Consider the following 18,897-nt stretch of genomic DNA (forward strand, 5'->3'; position numbering starts at 1 on the left):
TGGGTGAGAAGTTGACCACACACATACCCAGCAGGATGAGCACAGGGGTCACGAATAGCATGTATCCATGTGTCAGGGTATGGGTTTGGTCAAGTTTCCTACAGCCGCCTCTATTTCTATTTACGCACTTTTAAATTTAAGGTAGGGGATGGTAGTTTCTTTGTCAGTTCCCTGATTACCGAATTCGTCTCCTAGCTGTACACAAAACCCACCTCCAAACCCATGGTCCCCATACTCTTTGTCACACTTTTAGTGGATTTTACATTTCTTTGTTCTTTTAGGATAACAGATCAAGTTTCTAATTAAAGCAGAGTTCAGGGCTGTTTTAACTGTATTCTACTGGGTAACCCACTTTAGACAATGAATATGTCCTGAAAATGGACCTTTAAATTACCTCATGCCACAAGAGGCAATTCCAGCTCCTACAAATGGAGCTAACAAACAATGAGGCCTGTGCCGTCTTGCTGGGGCTGAAGGTTAGAAATGAGATTTGTGCAGATACTAGACACTATGACTTCACTGGACAAATATTTATTGAAGACCTACTAAGTGTGGGCAAGACACCGCACCACAGGCTGAGGATAGGCTCATGGGGAACTCTATCCCAACCCTTATGAAATTTACATTCCAAGGTGGGATGGACCAAAAACGTCTACACTAATAATGACTCGATGAGAACTCGGATTACTGCTGAGAAGGAAAATAGAGTCCTGTGAGAGGGAGTTTAGCAGATGCTTCCTAGCATTTCTCTAGCTCAGGGGTTAGAGAAATGTTCTAATGTAGCTCTTCAGGATGCAGAGCAGAAATTAACTCCAGGCAAGTAGGAGTAGAGGGGGATTAGGCAGAGGGAACCCCAAATCAAAAAAAAGTTAAGCAGGCTGGGTGTGGCAGCTCATGCCTGTGATCCCATCGCTGTGGAAGGTGAAGGCAAGAAGATTGCTTGAGCAATTGCTGGACTTTGAGACCAGACAGGGAAATATAGTGAAACTGTGACTTCACCAAAAAAATCAAAAAATTAGCCAAGCATGGTGGCATGCATCTGTAGTCCCAGCTACTCAGGAGGATGAGGCAGAAGAATCGCCTGAGGTCGAGGCTATGATGAGCCACGATTGTGCCATTTCAGCCTAGGTGACAGAGTGACTATACTTGACTATATTAGCAGGGTGGGGTGGGGAGTAGAGTCATATATCACATTTTGAATTAAAAAGTGATCTGGCTGCGGAGTATAAGATGAAGAGGGTATGGGGGAGAGTAGATGAGAAACCCCACTTAGAAGGTGAACCCCAAGGTGGAAGGTGGCGGTGATTTGGAGGTTGGTGGCCATGGAAATGAAGAGGAGGCGACAGATTTGAGGGGTTCAGATCAGCTGGTTTTGGTGAATGATTACTTATGGAAGGGAAACAGGAAGAAATCAGGGGTTTTCAAATAGGACTCAAGAGAGCACTAGACATTCAGGGCTGTCCCCAGGTCAGGGAGGGTGAGAGGCAGCCTCCAAGCCCCTGTCTCTGCCTCTCACCCGGCAGCTCTCCTTACCAATTTACTAATGAGGCTTCCAAGTGACACTTCATCTGAAGAAGGGTTCACTCCCAAAGCAAGTCTGAAAATCACTGAGCTAAGAAGTCCTCTTTCACTTCTAAAGTAAACGGCTAACCCATCTGTGCTACAAAGCTGGAGGGACTGGTCGGTGGGTTCTTTTTCCTCACTGAATCCCTGCTGAAAGGACGAGGTGGCATCATCCCTCTCTCTTTACAGAGACACAGATGGCACTGAGAAAACTTATTTTCCGGAGGCCTTCTGGTCAACCCATGATCTAGACCTAGAGCTTTTCTCACTAGCCTGGTAGCAACCCCTGATTTCTAAAAAAGTGAAAATACTGTAAAAATCATTCCTAACAATGATTCCAGGGGTGAAAGAATGGGTAGTGGGGTTGAGGTGGATCAAGTTAAAAAACAATATTTAAGAATGGTCCCTGTAGAATATAAAAGCAAGTGTAGAAGATACATAAAGCTAATGTTAGAGAAAACACCCGAATCAGGAGATTTAGTCATTGGAAAGTGCAAGAGAATGGGAGCCAGAAGACAGGAGGTTGAGTCCTACCTGGTCAGAATCTTTAACTCCCTCATTTGTACAGAGGTGGCTGGACTACTTCAGAGGCTCACCAAAGCCTCAGGCCTCAAATGCAGCATCAAAATCACCTGAGAAGTTTCCAAAATATTCACATCCCCAGTATCATCATTTGACATCATTGCGGGACTGCAATGGGACTAGGAATTTATTTTGTTTTAGCTTTGGTTTTCTTTTTAAACCTTCCAAGTGAATCTGATGCCCAACTGAGTTTTAGACACCCTGAGCTAGGCCAGGCCCTCTCTCTGGCTCTCATCTTCTCTGATTTCTGAGAAATAATCTGGAGACAGCCCAATCACACTGTCAGAACCACTCTCTCCATCATTGACCCACCCTAACACTTCTCATTGTTTTAATAGTTTTGTATTCATTGTTACTTTTATAATGAAAATAAACATTCTTGTAATAATTCTAACGATTAGAAAATGTAAAGTAAAATATTTAAGTTTTTGCTCAAATCCACTCATCCCCAGAGACATTCCCTGTTAATTTTGGTGCACATCCTTCTGAGCATTTACACATCAACATGCTTTAAGTCAGCCATCTCCATTGCTTTTTATTTGCTCTAGCTTTGCATATCTAAAGGGGACAGGCCATACATATTGCTCTGTAGTTTGTTTTGTTTGTCTTCTAACATTGAATTCTTTCCCTATCAGGACATATAGACTACTTCATTCTAATAGTCATGCTCTCTTCAACAGCATGGATATGACCTAATTTAGAGATTCTTCCTACTGAAGACATGCAGGTTGCCTCTATGTCCATATGTCAGTGCATACATTTTTCTATCTTCCATAATACCCTCCTTCCTGTCTCATCTCCCGCCTCAGTTTCTTTTTTCTTTCCTTCACATTTCAAATGTCAAATACAGCCATGCTACTCCCAGTCTTTTGAGAACTGCTTTCTTCCAGGACAAAATAAGTCTCAATATAACCCAGAACTTAGAACCCCTCACTCCATCCTCTCCTCTCTATAAATATGAATCTACTAGCCCCTGAGTGGACAAGACCTAAAACAGAAAGAATATTTGGGCAAAGATTTAGAGAACAGAAGACTAATGTTCTTGTCCAGGCACTGAGTTAAAATCAGCAGGATCTTGTTTTACTCCCTTATAAAATTAGCAGGTTGGACTGTGTTGTATTCACCTCTAACCCTCTCAGTGTTTATGATTCTTTCTGTCAAGTTCCAACCTCCCCGAAGCCTTTGAAACTATTCCTGGACACCCAGATTCCAAGCAGATGAGTGAACATTTCCTGTTTCTGTCCATCATATTGGTGTCTAATTACATATTGTCTTGTCATGTTTGCTGATGGCCTCCTAAGCATATGTATTTATCTTCCCATTATGATTATCAGCAGCTCAAGACCAGGCACAACCACATTTTGTGACTGTATCTCCTCCCTTGCACAACCATCTCAACAGTGAAGATCATGGTAATAAGCAAAGCATTCCCCAAACCAGCAACCGGCAAACTAAATCCCACACACCAATTGTTCTTAGAAATAAGTTGACTGGAATCCCACTATTTGTGTGGGTATTGACTATGGCTGTTTTCAAGCTACAATGGCAGACTTGAATGGATGTAACAGAGACTGGTATGACCTGAAAACTTAAAATATTCACTACCCAGACTTTTATAGAAAAAGTCTACTAACACCTGCACTACGTAGTCAAAAGAAATGTCAAAAAATACAGAGACCAGAAGCTTGCTAACAGGAACTGTCAGACCTTCTCTGAGAGTCTAGCAATGAGTACTGAGTTCTTGGCTTCTTTTCTTGACACCCACTCTAACTCACACACCAAATATGTTCCTTTCATCCCCTGCTTAAGACTCTGAATCTCTACCCACAGGATTTAGGATAAAATGTGAACTCTTTAACAGAGATAGGCCTTCCTCTGGAATGCCATCCTTGAGTTCCCCTCCCCAATTGAAAATAGGTTTCACAATCTTTCCTTATTTCCTTCCTCCACCCCCACCAAGTATGGTTACCATAATTTTGTATTTACATTTATCTGTTTAGTGTGTCTTCCCCTCTGGACCATGGCTCCATGAGGCCAAGGATCAGGTCTATGTTTCGTACTGATGCTACCCAAGCCCTCAAGGATCCAATTCATGGTATATCTGACAAGTGTTTGTTGACTAAATGAATAAATGAATGGACTTACAGACCATAAATAATTAGAAGCAGCAAATTAAAGGGAGGTAGGGGAGGAAGCTGCTGAAGGTGATCCTGAGTATAAAAGCAACTATGAGAAAAGTCAAAACCCTCTGCTACATAGCCACAATAACTCAAGAGATAAAGCAGTCAGGCCTTACAACCTTCACTGTAAGGGCAAATAGTTCACTTTACCTCCAAAGACCCTGAGGACACCATTCTACTGTCTGGTGCTTAAGATGACAAGCAAATGTACCAAAGAGTTAAAACATTCCCTTCTCATTTATTTAAACAAGATCACACCAATTTGGTGATTAGAATTGAGATTTTACTTTAAGAGTCATCTACATTCCATCCTAGTCTAAACTTTAGTTATTTGAAAAATTTCATTTATCCAGGACACTTATTTACCAACAATAATGGATAAATAACTTATGATATTTAAGCAAACGTTTCTTTTTGCCTGGACCCCAGGCACTTTATTTATGCTCTGGGGCATATATCTTATACCTGAACTGTTTCCCCAAGCGGGAATCACCCTATTGCATAAATAATTAATGTTCCACATGTGATTTGTCCCCATAAGCCCTAAGCCAAGGACGCACTTAATAAATATTTATTGATTGAAAATAACAATAATAATAATAATGGATAAATGAGGCAAATATCAGTGATGCCATTTTTCCCCGGAACCTGCAATGCAGAAGTGTGCACTCTGCATTCAAACTGTGCAGGATGCAAAAGCACTAACTATAAGCACTTACTGAATGATTAAAAGGTAGACCCAGAACAAAGCAAATTTGAAAACAGGGAAGAGGTAGCTTTAAAGCAGGGGTTCCCAACCTCCAGGTTATGGACTGGTACCAGACCATGGCCTGTTAGGAACTGGGTCACACAGCAGGAGGTGAGCAGTGGGTTTGTGGAACTCCATGGTCTGTCAGATCAGTTATGGCATTAGGTTATCGTAAGAGCACAAATCCTGTTGTGAACTGTATATGCCGGGGATCTAGGTTTTATGCTCCTTATGAGAATCTAATGCCTGATCATCTTCCCCCTGGCTCCTCCCTCCCTGGTGTGTGGAAAAATTGTCTTCCACGAAACTGGTCCCTGATGCCAAAAAGTTTGGGAACCGCTGCTCTAAAGAACAAGCTGTAAAGATTCCCAGGGTCTCAGTGCTCACTCTGGTGAGCCACGTCACACCTGTCCTGTTGCCACTTCTATTCTAGGGCACTGAGAAGGCCTGACTGAGGACAAGAAGCCTCTGGATGCTGATGCCTATTTATTCATTAACAATCCTTCCTCCATGACCTCATCCTTCAGACAAACAAAAGATTTTTTGCAGCTAATGGTCACAACATATTTATGTCATTCTTGTTCCTTATCAAATTCTAATACTTTTTCATGGAAAATAGGCACTCAAGGCAGTGATAAACTTTCTTCTATTCGTAACAGGCAAGCAGAGAGATTGCCTGTGAAGTCTACTGTAGAATTTTTTTAATGCTGCATAATGCTAACATTTTTAAGAGGAAATTTAGTTACTGTGGAGATGATAAGGCAACCAAGTTATTCCTAAGATGGTGACTGTACAACATGCTAACAAATCATCAAAAGGCAAAAGCCAGGCAGAGCTGAAGACCCTCAGAATTTCTGACCATTTTATTCTGAGCATCACATTAAATCTGTAATATCAAGACACTGTGCATGGAATTCTTTAGATTTAAAGGGGGAAAAAAAGAATGTACAGAGGGAAAAATTTCAAGGATAAAGCTTCCACAAACCACAGATAGAACTGTTCCCAGATATGTTACATAAATTTGGTCAGCTCTTGCATTTCCTACCATCCTCTCTAATTAAAAAAAAGTCTTTGGTTGCTAAGGCAAAAGCAAGAAAAAGCGGTGAATATAGAGAATGCCAAGCCTAGAATGTGCTGACTATAGGACTGGCAAGCTCAGGGAACACTGGAAAAAGGAAAAACCAGGCAATACGTAACCCAGATGCCATTTTTCCCCGGAACCTGCAATGCAGAAGTGTGCACTCTGCATTCAGTGTTTGTACCACTGAGACTCATCTCCTTGCATCTCCACAGAAATAGCTATTGCTAAGACCTCCACTTACATGAAAAAGCTAAGAGCAAGATGTCCCTTTATTCAGGCACTAAGTAGCAAATGAATTGGCATTACACACAAGACAGTGGATATAGAACAAATGTCACTCTGTGCTCACCAAGGATTTACAGAAGAGCATATAAACCAAGGCATGAAAATATGGGTGAACAAAACCTATTTTAGCCTGGAGCGTGCCAAGCAGGTACTAGCTGGGTATGACATTGTGATATAATAAAAAATATATATTTGGTCTCTGTCCCTGGTTCCTGCCACATAGCTCCTAAAACCTTTACATCGCCAAAGTGTCTTTTGTATGCTAATGAGATGACTGGTGGCTGGGGGTTCCCAGGTGGCTTCAGGATGGGCTGATCACCAGAAAGATCAAGGCATGCTTAGAGGGTTGGGACTTTCAACCCCACCTCCAACTTCTGAGGAGAGGAGGGAGGCTGAAGGTTGAGTTGATCGCTGATGGCTAATGATGAAACTTATCATGCCTACATAATGAGTCTCCATAAAAACCCAAAAGAACAGGATTCAGAGAGTTTCTGCATGGTTGAACACCTGGAGGTCCCTGGAGAGTGAGGCACCCATAGGGCGTGAAATCTCCACACCCCTCCCATATGCCTTGCCCTATGCATCTCTTCTGCCTGGCTGGTCATCTGCATCCTTTACTATTATATCCTTTGCTAAGAAACTGATAAATGTAATTACAGTGTTTCCCTGAGTTCTGTGAGCCGCTTTGGCAAAGCAGTCAACCCAAGGAGGAGGTTGTGGGAACCTCAATTTATAGCTGGTGAGTTAGAAGCACAGACAAAACAACCTGGGGCTTATGGCTGGCATCAGAAGTGGGAAACAGACCTATGGGACTGAATCTTTAAGCTGTAGGATCTAATGCTACCTCCAGGAAGATAGTGTCAGAATTGAACTGAGTTAGGATACCTAGTTGCTATCTGCTGGAGAATCTGGTATCAAAGATGCTATGTTAAGGGATACATGAGAGCAGGAAGAACACTTTGGAGTTTTTTTGTATCCTTAATTCTGGGTGGCCTTGGCAAGTGGCTCACATTTATGTCTCTTTTACTTCACTAGTTTAAAGGAGATAATTAGTAATACCTGCTCTTCACAGATGGTTTTGAGAATGAATTGTTAATACAGATAAAGCAGGCAGAACACGTCTGACACATAGTAAGTACTCCATAAATGTTAGTTATTTTAATTACCACTTCCACCGACTCAACGATTTACTATACTTTAGCTTTATTTATTTGGGTTAGGGTTAGCTTTTAAAAAACACTCCAATTAAAATGTAAATATACAATTCCTGAGGAGTGTATCAAAGACTTCAGATTTTTAAAAGTTGTCATCCTGAAACATACCCTCCTGGTCTTAGAGCATACTACAAAATAAAAAATACAGAATGCATGGAGAAGAGTTCAAAGAAAAGCAAGCACCAACTGGCATTTTCAAAATAGATTCAAAATTAAAACTTGGCATATAGCAAATGAGAAAACACAAGAGAGGAGAAAGGATTTACTATTAATAAGTACACTTTAGATAACTGGAGCAGAATTTAAGTAAACATTTTTCCACAGTGCGGTTCCCTAATCTGGTCCTATAAGATGTTAACAATTCCATGGTCTAAAAAAAGTGAGCAAAACCCTGTTTTTTGTACCACTCATGTTTTTTACATTATAAATAGTTTTTAAAAATCAAATGAAGCATAATATAATATATAAAAACTGTATGAAATTCGAATTTAGTGTATGAAATTCGAATTTATTGGAACACAGCCACACCCATTGCCTGAGCTGCTATCACTACACAAAGGCAGAACTGAGTAGTAACAGCCAAGACCACATGACCCAAAAAGCTGAAAATACCCACTATCTGGCCCTTTATAGATGACGTTTAACAATCTGTGGTCTAAAAGTTTAGAAAATGCTCCTGATTAGAGTCTTCTCTTGAAAAGGCACAATTAACATTACCCTATTGATGGCCTCAGCAGACCCTGCAGAAGAAATGCCAGAAATGATGACTTAGCTGAACCCTGTCTGCACTTCCCAAACATATTTGACCATACAATCCTCTACTCATGCAACATGTATGAACATACTGCAGAACACACTGGTGTAGAACAATGACAATTATGACCCTAAAGTCCAGAAATGTCAACAAACCCAACATTTAAAGGATCACATAGAAAATTCAAAGTTCTCGGCAACCCCTTTGGGTCCCCTCCCACTGTGGCAGCTTTTTTCTGTCCTCTCAATTAATCCTGCTTTAGTATTATTATTATTATTATTATTATTATTATTATTATTATTATTTTGAATTGGGAGTCTCACTCTTGTCACCCAGACTGGAGTGCAGTGTCACACTCACAGCCACCGCAGCCTCAACCTGCTGGGCTCAGGTGACCCTTTTGCCTCAGTCTTCCAAGTAGCCAGAACTACAGACACACACTACTACACCTGGTTAATTTTTTATTTATCGTAGAGATGAGGTCTCACCAAATTGCCCAGCTGGTCTTGGAACCCATGGGCACAGGCAGTCCACTAGCCTCAGCATCCCAAAGTGCTGGGATTACAGGCTGAGCCACCGAGCCCAGCCAAATCCTGCTTTGTAAAAAAAGAAAGAAAGAAAATTCAAAGTTATCAGAATGGTAAAATAAAATCAATTTTTTTAAAGTTAACAGAATGGTTTGTTTATAAGAGAAACATTTCTGACTATTAAACCAAAGTGAACAACAACAAAAAGAAAATATTCTCAGACACAGAAAAGAAAATGGGTTTAAAAATACAAATCCAAATGTTTATGATATTAATAAAATAATATTGAAAGTAGAATGTAAAAATAGATGCCATACGCAGCTAATAAAAGCTTATAACCAAAAACCTACAAAGAATTAACGCAAATGAGGTTAACATAACTTCTACTCAATAGTCATGAGAAAAGAGTACATGAGGACACAATTACAAAGGTAATGATCACATGGACATATTTATGACATCCCTAGCAACTACTGAAATGCAAACTTGCACAACCAAGGAATCTTACATATCTATATTACAGCAGCATAAATAAAGTTATAAACTCCACTGTTGGCAGGCTTAGGGGGTAGAAAGCACATTTATAGGTAGCTGGTGGCACTCTAAATTAATTCTGTATTCCTGAAGACAATCTGGCAATATGCAGGAAAAATCATAAAACTTTTCATTCATTTCCTTTGACCCAGCAATTCCACTTTGGGGAATACACCTTGGAGAATCAACCCAAAAGCAAAACGTGTAATTGGTTTGTACAGAGACAATTTTATTAGTGCTGCTTGTAGTGGAAGACCAACAACAGCAATCCACGCATCCAACAACGGTGAGATGGCTCAACACACCTCCATCAGAGGGCATATCTGCTCACAAATGGCAGGGACATAGGCCTGAGCTGACATGAATCACAGACATCTCAAACTTATTCAATACACATCCAAATTTCAGGTTTCCCAGTCCTACCCACTCTACCCTCAGCCTTCCCTTTCTAAGTAATCAGACTACTGCAGAATGCTGAAAGTGGGAACCTGGGAATCAGCCTTGACCACTGCTCTCAACACCACCTGGCCCCCCAGCTCACCATCAGTAAATTCTCTTCAAAATGGCTATCTAGTAATCCTCATCTTCACTGTTACCACCCTAGTACCATCACCTTTACCCTCACCTACTATAAAATATAACTGGTATCCTGCTTCTATGCCTCCTCTCTCTAACCCATTTTCCGCAGAGCTGCTAGAGTGATAATTTTTTGAAAAATCAAATTCAAACCATATTATTACCCTACTCCCCATTATACTCTGAGTGATATCCTGATGCCTTCACACCTTAAAATATCTTGTATGATCTGACCCCTGCCTGCCTCTTCAACTTCAATTCAAGCTCCCATTGCCCCCATTCACGGAGTACCAACCTCAAGGGTCTTCTTTGTATTGTCTGAACATGGAGGCTCTTTCCTACATCTGGGCTGTTCCACATACTGTTACCTCCTCCTGGGATACTTTTCCTTCTGCTCTTTGAATGGTTGGTTCTTATTAAACATCACCCCTTCGAAGAACTCCAAAAGGGAGAAACTATGAGTAACTGTCATATACCTAGAGTCTAGCAATATCTGATAGCCAATAAATGCTCTATAAATTTTATTAAATGGATGAAAAATATAAATATGTCTCTGTAAGATAGCAGATTATAGCTACACAAAGATAAGCAGGATGCAAGCAAGTACATACATATTAGTTTTAACTACACATAAATACTGCCTAAGAAGAGAACTGAAATTATTGGGAAGACATGTAGAGAGAATTGCATACCCACTGTGCTTCTAGTCTGCTAACCTGTTTAAGTTTAAAATGTTCTAACTTAATAACTCAACTACTCTTGAGTTGTAATTCAAAGCACTGAGGTGTATGTAGCTCAAGCTCCAACTACCCTCTTACTTCTCTAGAATGAATGAACAGTTAGTTTAAAGCAAGATCCTTCTGGAATTCATTCAATAATCATTTGTTGCTTAACTACTATGTGTCAGGGTATTGAGCAGAAACACAAAGATGAATAGCACATTGTCTTTGAGAAGCTAAAATGGAAATACAGCGTTGGCCTTGAGCCTTCCAAATGAGGAGAGAAACACACACAAACCTGTCACCATTTGCCTTTGAATCTCCTCCTTTCCCAACCCTCCCATCTCTCTCAATCCTGGTTAAGCAGACCTGGCCATACACAGGACGAAATCAGATAATGGTCTTGCCCCAGATGTTCTTTGGGAGACCAGAGTCCCAACCTCTTTTCCAGGACAAATGATTAAACAATTTCCTCTCACCCTCGACCTTTCCCTAATCTACTCAGTCGCCACAATCTATGAAGAGATGTCTAAAAGCTTAAACAGGTGCTACCAGTGAGTGATAAACCAAACACAAATATATCACCAATAGGATCACTCAAATCATGGAGTCAAACCAGTTTCTAAGAAACCTGAAATGAAAAGTGAACAAAGGAAACACTAATAACAGATGGTACAACTCAGGCACTTATCCTATACAAATAATTAGCTGGCAGCAAAGAAAACCCTACAAGGTCCTCAAGTTCTTGGGATAAAGGAGTTGAAATTACATTGCTAAGCAGAACCCACGTCTTGCTATTACTCACTAAGCAAATATTTTTCAAAATGACCCAAGTAGCAGGAAAGCAAAGCATCCATTCCCTATTTATAACATTTCAATTTGTACGAGTGTCTTTCCATCTTACCATGGCGCCATTGCCTGTCAGAGTCACACCATAGGAAAATGCTTGCCAACAATTCCATGCCCTCCCTTTTCAACCCACATACAGGTCGCTCTCACTTTATAACCAGGGCTTTTGGCTAAACTTCCAAGCACTATCATGGAACAGAACTGCTCATCAGATTTCCAGAAAGCGAATGTTCAACTCTTGGATAAAACCGTTCTCTTTACAGGAAACAAAATGCTATTAAATTAAGGTGACCCATCCCCTACCCACAACTTGGCAGTAACAGCAGTGTGCACAAAGCCACAGTGACCTAGATTTGAATCCTCTCTCCAGCACTTGCCAACCACACAACCGACCAACCATAAACTTTCTCTAGCCTCATTTCTCTTATCTGTAAAATGGGACTAATTCTACTGCCACATGGACTTGTCAGATTTACTGAGATGATATGTAGAAGGTCTTCAACACAATGGCAATGGTGCATACTTAATAAATAAGCGCTCATGATAGAAATATCAATAATTAATATTAATGGCCACTTTCTTATTCCTCCTCTCTGGGCTCTCAGAGATGAAGACCTATTGAATCCACAGCTGCTCTCATTTGATTCCAGGACTCATAGACTCACTCCTCTCTCTTCTCCTAAGTCCATTAAGCTCAAGTTCCTTTTCCCGAAACAGACAGACTTGCAAATGGCACCAAGCAACAGAGCAACCCAGCAGTTCTGGTAGCAGAGGAGCAAATGGAAAATTATATAAAGATTAGATAATGAGCCTTGCTATGACTTAGCTTACTAACTTCTTCTCTCTCTTAAAAAAAAAAAAAAAAAAAGTCTTAGGCATAATTTTCTCTCTCTTTTTTTTTTTTCCAAGTTGGAGTCTCACTGTTGCCCAGGCTAGACTGCAATGGCATGCTCATGGCCACTCCAGAGTAGACCTGCTGGGCTGTGGCAATCATTCTGCCTTCCAAGTAGCCAGAACTATAGGCATGCGTTACCATGCCCAGCTAATTTTTTTGATTTATTGTAGAGACAAGGTCTTGCCAAATTGCTCAGGCTATTGCCAAATTGCCCAGTCTCAAACCCGTGGGCTCAGGCAATCCACTCACCTCAGCCTCCCTAAGTGGTGGGATTACAGGCTGAGGCACTGAGCCCAGCCAGGCATAATTTGCAAATATGAAGCTGTAGGGTCCTGACTCCCCACCCACATCCTGCCCAGACCCACACCTGCCTGAGATCCCTCTAAGCACAACTTTCCCACCACTGCAAACATCTGTCATCTCCAAAGCCAGGATACTGGCGTGAAAATCTTCCCAGAGGCCATCAGTTAGCACCCCTCAAGAACAGTGAGATCACTACTGCTCTGAGTCAACAGCCTAAATATCAGGGAGCCCCACCTCTCTATAGCCCTAAGTCCTGCCCGTACTCCCTGACATCTGCCGGGTTCCTCCCAGGTCATAACCTCTACCCAGGCTCCTCTCCTCTTGGATTCAGGCTGGAATTGGAAGGTGGTAGAAAGCCAGGTGGCAGCAGACAAACCAATGTAAGAGTTCTGTTTATTTTTTTGGTATTTGACAAATACAAACACTGGGGCAAGGCCAGTATTTATTCATGATCTTCCCCTATTCCTAAAGAATCAAAGCTCAGCAGCTGCTACTGCAGCAGCCACAAAGCCTAGCCTTCTGCCAATGCTAGATGAGGATTCAACTTTGGGGACCAAGCTGACACGCACTATGACTTCAGTTGTCATTCTGTCAAACGGACATATCTGCATCTAATGATCCAGACTGAGTCAGCTCCAAGCAATCACTGGACATATGCCCAAAACTTTGAGATAACCTGAGCTCCTTTTGTCACAGAAGAGAAGCACCTGAGTTTGCCAAGAAGTTGTGGGTGACCTGGCATCACCAGAATTTGCCAGAGTCACTTAGGGGAAGAGAGCCAGCAGAGTATTAGTGCTTACTGGAAAAATAGGCATAACAGTTTACACAAGGAAAAGACACTCAATTCACACCAGCCCTAAATAGCCTGATAATGCATCTGATCACTTTGTCACCAAAAAAAAAATTTACTTAAACCAGTTAGAGTTGCCATGCTTTATAAAGAGCCAGTTGAACACAAAACTCGATTTGCAACTTGCCTACAGAACCTCCAAAAAGGCTTTATCTCTCATCATTGTGAATGTAGTCAAGTGCAAAGTTCAAGTGTGATATCTCCACAGAAAGTAGATCTGCAACGCAGAAAGTAGACAAATCTGCCAGAGGCAGCCCAAAAGCTCACACCTACTTCCTCCTCCCCAACAAGGACATACCTGGAGAATGGGACTGTCTACAAACTGTCCCAGAAAATATGGCACTAATTGTGCTTACCATATCCAACTGGATAGACGTTGTCCACATTTAGCTACACTAAAATATGAAATGTAGGCAGTTGGTGGAGCTATGCCTATTTAGTCTTGGGTTTTATCTTTCAATTTAAGGTAGTCCTTAAATTCTATTTACAAGATTTTTTTTTTCCTTGCTGATTTGGTTTACTCCGGTGTAGCTTATTTACACTGGAGGTTTGTTTTGTTTTGAACTGGGCCTGAGGCAGATTCAAATATATGCCTTCAGATGAGAAAATTCAGTTCTGTTCTATATATTTTAACTGTAGGGATGACTCCCGGGATTAGTCAGGAATCCTGCATTTCAGTACAGGTTCTGGGTTACCCATTCCCCCAATTATAAGTCACTTGCCCCATTGAGGCTAATGGATATCATTCTGAGACGTGGAAGGGATGTCTTTCTCTGACTTTCAGACTGAAAGCTAAAGTTACTTCAGGGATTTTAAAGATGTTAATATCCATCACATTTTGCGTATCACTCTGGGTATAGTACTTTCAGCCACTTAACTCCATATGAGCAAGTGAAACCCAATCAGCACTACAGGTGGCTGTGATCATTGTATATACCATAGAAATTATACACTGTGGCATGTTCCAAATTCCAGCTCATCCCTGAGTTTTCACAGCCTAGTACAGTGCCTCACTCAGAAGGGTGCTCAATGCAGGTTTGTCTGTAAACATAAAAAATGAGTCATTTCCCCAATATAGTCAATTTTTTTCCCTAAATCAAAAAATATAGTAAAATTTTATGCCCCCTCTCAACTTTCACATTCTAGAAAACTCTCTATTCTTTGTAGAGTTAGGGTCTATACAAAGAAGGAAATCGTTTGGATATAATATCAGCTCTAACGCAAGTTCTACTTGAACTTGCCACCAAGTCTTGCCATGATTCAAAACTCTGGCCCCCACCAGACCACCTCCTACCTGCCTAGTCAAATAGCCAAAGTAAAGTGCCAATGTACTAGGTCATTTACTTTACAAAGTGAAGGTCAGGGTCAGGTGTGGTGGCTTACACTTGTAATCTTAGCACTTTGGGAGGGCAAGGTGGGAGGATGGCTTGAGCCCAGGAGCTCAAGGTCAGCCTGGTGAGACCTCATCTTTACAAAAAATAAAAAAATAAAAAGTGAGGTCAGCAGGTAGTACTAAGCTAGATGTCCAGTCTCACTGACAGGGACAAACATGAATACTTGGTACTTTCTAGGCAAATACACAGCTACTATAGCAAATGGCCCTCTATCTGGAATTCATAATACAGGCAAGAATGGTTTTCAAAATTTCAACCCTGATTTCCTCATCAATGATGGCTCCCCTCTCTTCTGACTGCCCATTGCCACCATTCTATCTGTGCAGTCAAAGGAGGTTTCCCAAAGGCAAGAGGACTCTCTGAGGTGGTGTCACAGTGGGCAAGTCTTTCTAGAGCATTCCTCATCACTGGTACAAATCTAAAGATCTCATTTATCTTGTTTCCAGGCTTTTGGCCTGGAACACATATCTTGTCTTTCAGTTTGTTTTACTTTCTAATATGAAGACATCTCAACTCATGGGAAACAGAACACTCCCTTCCAGAGACATTCATGTAATTCTCATGTACGTCCTGCAACTGGCCAAACCACCATCTCAACTTTTCTCCCGTGAGCCTTTTCTGTTGTTACATTTAATCATCATGCAATCTGGACTTGTGAAACATACAATATGGCACAGGGGTAAGAGAGGACATGAGCTGAGGAGTTAATGTAGTCCTGGGTTCCGGCCCCAGTGCCAACATGTGTGGTCTAGGACAGACCAATTATATTCTCGGAGCCTTCATTTTCTCATCTGTAAAATGGAGATAATACCACTTGCACTGCAGAAATGCTGGGAATAAAGGACCTAGCATATAGTAATTTCTCACCCCATGCTGGGCTCGGTGGCTCAGCCTGTAATCCCGTGCCTTTGGAAAGCTGAGGTGAGTGGATTGCCTGAGCCCGCGGGTTCGAGACCTGCCTGGGCAACTTGGCGAGACCTCATCTCTACAATAAATCAAAAATTAGCCGGGTATAGTAGTGCACGCCTGTAGTTCCAGCTATTTGGAAGGCTGAGGTGGAAGGATCGCCGGAGCCCAGCAGGTCGAGGCTGCGGTGGCCGAGAGCGGCCACTGCACTCCAGTCTGGGTGACAGAATGAGACTCCAACTCAAAAAAAAAAAAAAAAATTTCTCGCCCCATATACATATATATAATTGCTGTATGTGTGTACATTATATTGTGTGCATACATATATTCACATTTTTAAAACTTATAGTAAGTTATCTTTCATGCAGTTAGCTTGTCATGACAAAAAAAGTGTCACAGAAAATGATGACAATAAGTATTGCCACATAAAAAGGAAGATATTTAAAAGAAGAGGGTTAGCTGAAAGATAATATGAACAGACCATTTTACCAGAATTATTATTTTTTAATCTGACCGCAATCTGTGGATATCATTAGCCCTCCCACCTCACCCAGTAGTGCTCTAAGTACCTGCCATGTGTACCCAGCCTCCAATACCTGGTGTCTGTTGTGTTGACATAACCAAGAATCCTCATGGGATAAATACTCCTTGTGATGGACAGTGTCACGAGATCACCATTCTATACATTAACAAAATCTATCGTAAGGACTCGGGCATGCAGAATGGGGACAGGAAAGACAAGACACTTTCTCCCCACCCTGGTTGGAGATTATGTCTGATGGTTTCTGGGACACTCTCTCAGTCACCCTTCAGGATGAAGGGGTCAACCCCAGGCTATCCCGTGAATTTAAGTGAAGCCTTTTCTATTGTAGTTAGTAGACAAGCAAGGAATCCTGTATTGGTTATCACCTTGAGACTGCCTCTAAGCTTCATTATAAATTCATATCTTTTAAACCACAAATTTAAACTCTCAGGTCTTCAGTTGCAAATCTAGTGCACAATTTTAGGGCAAGCTGAGTTTGATGATTTAAGAAAAAGAATTGGGCCCTTTCTTAGTTAACGTAACCTACGCTTTGATTACATTGAGGCCTTCCTTTAAGCACCTATCTTGTGATAAAAAGTAAAATAAATGAAATATTGCACAAGGACTTCAGATTTCATCTGGAAGTGGATTCTATGTAGAGTATAATAACCAGATGTGTTGGAGGCACCCAGCAAACACGTGGTAGGTTAGAGTAGTGGATCTAAGGCTGTGAAAAATAAATCTCAATGATAGATTTTACTCCACTGACATTAGGATCAGTGTCCCTCTGGATTTAGATGCATTTCTCTCCATATCAAGACAGTGGAGCCAGGTACACTGCCCTAATAGACTCCCCTACTGCTCACCACCCACCATACTTGCTTCAAGACATAAATCTTGACTTGGCCGTTATTGTAAGTGGGCAAAAAAGCCTTTCTGAAGTGAAGCTGGAACTTTCCTCATTATAAACGCTAACAGCAGCAAACTCTTCTTTAATCTCTGTCTTCTCCTTAACACACACACACACACAAGGAACCAGAATGTCTGTAGGATGAATGCCCAGCCCATAGCAACTGCAGGGCCCCGAGATCTAAGCAGTTCTTGGCTCTCCAGGCGTTAAGCCCTTTTGGGGAAGGAGACAGCAAGCCTGCTTTTCCCTTACACAGCCCTCATGAAAACAAGCTCTTGTTTTTTGTTTTTAGCTAAGACTCTCTATCCTCCCTGCGGGGACAAATGATAGGCCAGGGAAGTTTATATAGTGGCTCAAAGGTTTGATCTCAAATTTTCTTCCACCTAACCGACCCCTTCACTCCAATATTTGGAAATAAAGGGAGGGCGTTTGGGGGAAGTTCGGAGTCAAGGTGGTTCTAGATTTTGACCAGGTAAGTGATGGAGAACTGCGTGGAGGGCACGCCCCAGATGTGGATGCAGCCTGGGTGATGAAAGAGCCGACACCAGCTTGCAGGGTCACCTGCCCGGCCACAGGTAAACGAGGAATAGGAAATACAAGAGAAAATTCATCTTCCTTTACATAGAGATCACCGTTCCCCTCCCCCCACGCGAGTGCCAGCACGCTGGCTGGCTGGGAGCCGGCGCTTTGGAGGCGCCGGAGAGTAGGTCTAAGGACCTTTTTTGGCGTGCAGAAAACTGGAACCCCCTCCCCGAGCCAAGAGGGGTGAGAGACTGTGAAGGGGTGGAAGAGGGAGAGGCCTGCGCCCTGCTCGGGAATGCACCGCGCCGCAGCACCGGAGGTCCCCGGCGTCCTGGGCGCACCGGGACCCTCTATCCTCTGCGGTAGCATCGCGACATGACACAGCGGCTGCAACAAAGCGGTGGCGCGGCCGGCTCCGGCGCCCCAGCCGCAGCCGGGCCCCTCACCATGCGGAGGGGCCGCGGCCGATGGGTGTGGGGCTGCGGTGTGGGCGTGGGGAGTGCGGGGTAGGCCGAGTAGGGGGAAAGCCCCGAAATGCGCAGGCAGCCGGGCGGCAGCGGCTGGCGCCTCCTCCAGCGCAGCCGGACCGCAAAGAAAACAATTCGCCTTCGCTCCCGAGCCCCGCTGTGCCCGGTGACTCCCCCAAATGATCTCGTCCGAGCCCTCCGATGGGTTGCCTTCCCTGGCAACCCCCCTCCTGCTCCCCCAGCCCTGCCGGCCTGGCCCCGCGCCGCCCGCAGTCCCCGCCGGGGGACCCGCCCCGCGCCCGGAGAGCGGCTCCTCGGGCCCCCCGAACGCTCACCAGGAGAAGCGAGCCAGCGATCATCGTGGCTCGGGTTCGGCGAGGGAGGCGGCTGCAGGAGGCGAGAGCGGCGCTGCCGCTCGCTGAGGTCCCCATGGCTGAGCCGGGGACTCGCAGGGGCGCCCGGGGCGCGCGGCCCCCGGGCAGCTGGAATCGGCGGCTGCTTCTGCCCAGCGCCGC

General features: G+C 42.9%; 1 protein-coding gene across 1 annotated transcript in view; it reads right to left on the reverse strand.

Annotated features, from left to right (window-relative positions):
- The window catches only part of TNFRSF21 (TNF receptor superfamily member 21), a 68,241-nt gene extending 49,344 nt beyond the window's left edge, over positions 1 to 18,897 (reverse strand). The window contains exon 1 of the mRNA XM_008058464.2: positions 18,718 to 18,897. Within this exon, the coding sequence (XP_008056655.1) occupies positions 18,718 to 18,813 (96 nt within the window). The 5' untranslated portion in view covers positions 18,814 to 18,897. The remainder of the gene's footprint in view (positions 1 to 18,717) is intronic.

The sequence above is a fragment of the Carlito syrichta genome, unplaced genomic scaffold, assembly GCF_000164805.1.
Source record: "Carlito syrichta isolate Samal-C Ts95f unplaced genomic scaffold, Tarsius_syrichta-2.0.1 Scaffold303353, whole genome shotgun sequence".
Classification (NCBI taxonomy): Eukaryota; Metazoa; Chordata; class Mammalia; order Primates; family Tarsiidae; genus Carlito; species Carlito syrichta.